The 5,392-nt window shown below is 42.2% G+C and overlaps 1 protein-coding gene across 1 annotated transcript in view; it reads left to right on the top strand.

Annotated features, from left to right (window-relative positions):
* Positions 1–524: 524 nt before the first annotated feature.
* vps35 (VPS35 retromer complex component) overlaps positions 525–5,392 on the top strand; it is a gene marked incomplete at its 5' end in the record, with an annotated part of 14,757 nt that continues 9,889 nt past the window's right edge. Inside the window, 10 exon segments of the mRNA XM_014027180.1 lie at positions 525–623; positions 1,190–1,286; positions 1,426–1,549; positions 3,405–3,587; positions 3,784–4,003; positions 4,203–4,286; positions 4,388–4,497; positions 4,599–4,695; positions 4,780–4,928; positions 5,004–5,211. Of these exon segments, the coding sequence (XP_013882634.1) occupies positions 525–623; positions 1,190–1,286; positions 1,426–1,549; positions 3,405–3,587; positions 3,784–4,003; positions 4,203–4,286; positions 4,388–4,497; positions 4,599–4,695; positions 4,780–4,928; positions 5,004–5,211 (1,371 nt within the window).

Genomic DNA, 5,392 nt, shown 5'->3' with positions numbered 1-5,392 from the left:
TTAGTGCTTTACAATTAGGGGACGTACATATTAAAGTTAGTGCTTTACAATTAGGGGACGTACATATTATAGTTAGTGCTTTAGAGTTAGGGGACGTACATATTAAAGTTAGTGCTTTAGAATTACGGGACGTACATATTAAAGTTAGTGCTTTAGAGTTAGGGGACGTACATGTTAAAGTTAGTGCTTTAGAGTTAGGGGACGTACATATTAAAGTTAGTGCTTTAGAATTAGGGGACGTACATATTAAAGTTAGTGCTTTAGAGTTAGGGGACGTACATGTTAAAGTTAGTGCTTTAGAGTTAGGGGACGTACATATTAAAGTTAGTGCTTAAGGGTTAGTGCAGCTCATTTTTAGGTTAGTGCTGCCCACCACTGGTTAGTCCAAACATGGGCGTTACCTGTGACAGGGTTATCAGTGCACACAGACTCAGTCTAAGTGTTCTGCAGGCCTCAGGCCAGGCTGTATCAATAAACAAATTAATATTAATGATTCAAATGTAACATGATGTCTTGTGCTGCAGCCGACCACCCAGCAGTCCCCTCAGGATGAGCAGGAGAAGCTTCTGGACGAAGCTGTTCAGGCTGTTAAAGTTCAGTCCTTCCAGATGAAGAGATGTCTGGTGAGTTTTTATTGACTTGACTGCATTATGTTTCTGATGTTTTTACTTCCTGTTTCAGCAGAAAAATACTTATATTTGTAGGTTTTGCTGCTGTTTTAAGTCTTTGAAGTTGGATGATTTTAGATTAATGTAATACTTGTTTTAGATTTGTCTGTTTATGTGTGAAGCTGTTCTGTTTCAGACTCTACACCAGTTCAGCTCTTTTCTCTCCTCATTAGAAAGGAAAGTGAGCAGTTGGTTTGTTTTCATCAGAAACATTTAAAGCTGTTTTAGGAAACAGAGCAGAGAGAAAAACATGATGAAATGTAAACAACTCAAAGGTGAAAAGTTGTTCAAATGAAAATGTATAAGAAAGTTTCTTTAAACTCATCAGAAAATGGTCAGATTGTCCTTTTTGTGAGTAAAAGATGTTTTTACAGGAAGGTACACTCTGAAGAGTTAGTTTTAATGGTTTTGAGGCAGGACCAGCAGCTCACCTGTGGACAGTAGGCCGTCCTCCTGTAWGCAGCTGAGACATCCTGGCATATTCCTGTCTTTGGAGCTGAACTTTGTGTTTGTGTCTGCAGGACAAGAACAAGTTGATGGATGCTTTAAAACACGCCTCTAACATGCTGGGAGAGCTGAGGACCTCCATGCTTTCTCCTAAGAGTTACTATGAGCTCTGTATCCTTCAGTCCTGTGCTGCTGCTGCTGCTGCTGCTGCTGCTCAGCAGCCACTGAGTGTAGAACAACCAAAGGTGAGTTCAGCTGATCTGAAGCACCAGGTTCCTGCTGCAGTTCTGCTCCCTAACGCTGCTGTCAGACATGGCCATCTCTGATGAGCTGCACTACCTGGAGGTTTACCTGACGGATGAGTTTGCTAAAGGAAGGAAGGTGGCAGATCTGTATGAGCTGGTCCAGTATGCTGGGAACATCATACCCCGACTGTGAGTGCCAGCTTCACCACAAACATCTGCTCTTGTAAATGAAATGTAAATCTGGCTGACAGTCCACTGGTCGATGGCTCCTAACTGTCAGACCTTTACAGGCTGACGGTGACCTTTGACCTGCTGAAGACAGTTTGAGGCGTCAGCTCTCTCCATCAGTTTGACCTGATTTAGTTTTGTCTTTTAAAGAAACAAACAAGTGTATTTAAAAATGTCTACATCTTCAGAGCTGTGTACGATTATAGTTAACTAAAACTAACTAAATAACAAAACTTAAATTAAAAAAACATTTTATTTCATTAAAATAAATAAAAACTGTAATAAAATGAAAAAATGCTATAACTAACAAACTGTATAATTTTTTACAAAACTAACTAAAACTAACTGAAATTATAGATAGAATATCCTCAGTTTTAGTGTTTGTCAGTTTATTTTGAGACGTGTAGATTTTTTTATAAAGTATTTTCCCATCAGCTGTGCTCTGTAACACCTGTTTACAGTCTGCTGCTCAGCACCTGCTACATGATGACACAAGTTGGGAAAAATACGCAAAGTCCACTTTGGGATTTCTTTAAATATGATGCAAGAAAAATCAAATCCAGTGTTTTGTAGTGGAAACAGGTGATAAAACAGGTKGAATACTTCTGAAGGTAAAACCTGCATGAATCAAACTCACACTAGATGCTAACTGTGACTATCTGACACGTTAGCTTCTCTCAGCAGCTCCATGAAAAACAAACAACAGGTTGGAGACAAACTGTTGTCATCGTCCTGAAATAATCACTAAAGTTTTTACTTGGTAAAATTAAGTTATACTTTTATTTCATGAAGTTGTTGCTATAATGGACTGATTTAACCAGTGACCTGATATCTGCTGGTTAGTGAACTCACAGGAACATCACAAGCTGGAGGATGTGTTGATAAATATGTTTATTCAAACTATAAAATAACTAATACTAGAACTAATAAAAACGAAACTAAAACTAACCATTAAAAATGTAATGATAACTAACAAAAACAATCAAATCCACTGTAAAAACTAATTAAAACCATTTTAATTAAAAGAAAAAAGTCACAACAAAATAAAACTAAATTCTAATGAAAAATTCGAAACCATTATAACCTTGGTACGAACACACACACACACACACACACACACACACACACACACACACACTCCTGAGTTGGTGTGTTAAACAGATGGTGTTTAACGGTTCTTCATGCAGCTGTTCTGTGAATTTGAATAGATTTTATAAAAGGTCGATGCATATTAATCAACATGAATACATCTCATAAATATGCCACATTTAGCCAAACAAGCTCGTTTCATCTGTAGTCCCCGAGCAGGCTGAGGAAAAAAAATAAAAAAATTACAATAACATGCATAACAGCATTTTATTTCCTACTTTTTAAAATGTTTCTTGAATTAAATTTGGGAATCCATTATGATAAGTATTTATACTCTTGTGCTGATGGTAATGTTTGACCATCCACTTTAATCTGGATCTGGTTCCTTATTTTTACACTTCAAAAAGAAAATACAAACAATTTATTAACATTAAGATGAAGATTATAATTTTTTAGCCACTGACAAACAGTTTCTCTGCAGTGATTTCTTTATTTTTCACATGTAGATAGATTATTGCATCATCTGCATATAGCTGATCCACAGCTGGTAAATAACTGAAATATAAACTAAATAATGAGGGGCCCAACATTGAACCTTGTGGTACGCCTGTTTGATTTTGACCTACATCAGAAGTTGGATCTGTTCTAACACATTGTTTCCTGTTTGACAAATATGATTTGACTCTGAGCTGTAGCCTCGTTGGTGAAACTCCACCTGTGTCTGCAGCTACCTGCTGATCACCGTGGGCGTGGTCTACGTCCGCTCCTTTCCTCAGTCTCGTAAGGACATCCTGAAGGACCTGGTGGAGATGTGTCGGGGGGTCCAGCACCCCCTCAGGGGTCTGTTCCTCAGAAACTACCTGCTGCAGTGCACCCGTAACATCCTGCCAGATGATGGGGAGCAGTCAGAGTAAGTCCCGCCTTTCTGGGTCACCTTACAGGAAGTGATYGTTCTGATTGGATCCCAGGAGTTCACAGTGAATCATGGTTAGAACATGTAATGATTCAGCTAACAGCCCGACTCTTCCTGAGAGTTTCCTCCATGTTGATGTTGAGTTCTGCAGCTGAACAGTGACAGCAGTTCAGCATGTTTGTTGTCCCCTCAGGGGGTCCGAGGAGATGACCGGGGACATCAATGACTCCATTGACTTTGTCCTGCTGAACTTTGCTGAAATGAATAAATTATGGGTCCGAATGCAGCATCAGGGTCACAGCAGGGACCGAGAGAAGCGGGAGAAAGAACGGCAGGAACTTCGGATCCTGGTGGGAACCAATCTGGTCCGTCTGAGCCAGCTGGAGGGAGTCAATGTGGACAAGTACAAACAGGTGTGTTCTGGTTCCTACCTGCTGTCAGAGGAGCTGTTAGCTTTGCTTCACTTCCTGTAGCACACATCTGAGTCTGTGAAAAACAAAACCTTTAAGGCTTTCTGCTGCAGCAGCTTATCTGCAGACAGGAACATGAAGAACAGGTTTAGTTTGGTGTTAAAGTCCTGACTTACCACCAGGTGTGTCCTGATCTCCACAGGTGGTTCTCCCTGGAGTCTTGGAGCAGGTGGTGAACTGCAGAGACTCTCTGGCTCAGGAGTATCTCATGGAGTGCATCATTCAGGTATCTGACCCCTGAGTTGACCCTCACAGACACTGTCAGACTCTCTCAGACTCTGTCAGACCCTCACAGACCCTCTGGGTCTTTAATGGACTTGTGTTCAGGTGTTTCCAGATGAGTTCCACCTCCAAACCCTGAATCCTTTCCTGCGTTCGTGTGCAGAGCTGCATCAACACGTCAATGTGAAGAACATCATCATCGCTCTGATTGACAGGTAGGTCTACTGTAGACCAGAGACCCGAGGAGACCTGAGCAGGTCCTGGTTAGAGTTAGGGTTAGGTTAGCCTGGTCTTAGATGTAATGTTTGTGTTTCAGACTCGCTCTGTTCGCTCATCGAGAAGATGGACCAGGTATTCCTGCTGAGATCAAACTGTTTGACATCTTCTCCCAGCAGGTGGCCACAGTCATTCAGGTAAAACAGGTGGTCTCACTTAGTTCTGACGTCCTCTGAACAAATGTCCTCACTTTTCTGATGGTGTCCTCTCTGCTCCCTCAGTCCCGTCAGGACATGCCGTCAGAGGACGTGGTTTCTCTCCAGGTGTCTCTCATTAACTTGGCCATGAAGTGTTACCCTGAACGGGTGGACTATGTGGACAAAGTCCTGGAGAGCACAGTGGAGATATTTAATAAACTCAATCTGGAGCAGTGCGTCAAAACCTCATCCATCTTTATCAAACACTTAGAATGTTCCATCACTGAGTCTCTGTCTCTGTCTCCCAGCATCGCCACCAGCAGCGCTGTGTCCAAAGAACTGACCCGGCTCCTGAAGATCCCTGTGGACACCTACAACAACCTGCTGATGGTCCTGCAGCTCAAACACTTCCCTCCTCTCTTTGAATACTTTGACTTTGAGTCCCGGAAGAGCATGAGCTGCTACGTGCTGAGCAACACGCTGGACTGCAGCACCACCATGGTGTCCCAGGACCAGGTCAGAGACAGTCCATCACATGTCGGACAGTCCCTCACATGTCGGACAGTCCCTCACATGTCGGACAGTCCCTCACATGTCGGAGACAGTCCATCACATGTCAGAGACAGTCCCTCACATGTCAGAGACAGTCCCTCACATGTCAGAGACAGTCCATCACATGTCGGAGACAGTCCATCAC

This window comes from Austrofundulus limnaeus, unplaced genomic scaffold (assembly GCF_001266775.1).
Source record: "Austrofundulus limnaeus strain Quisiro unplaced genomic scaffold, Austrofundulus_limnaeus-1.0 Scaffold621, whole genome shotgun sequence".
Classification (NCBI taxonomy): Eukaryota; Metazoa; Chordata; class Actinopteri; order Cyprinodontiformes; family Rivulidae; genus Austrofundulus; species Austrofundulus limnaeus.
This window is presented reverse-complemented; position numbering and strand designations above follow the sequence as displayed.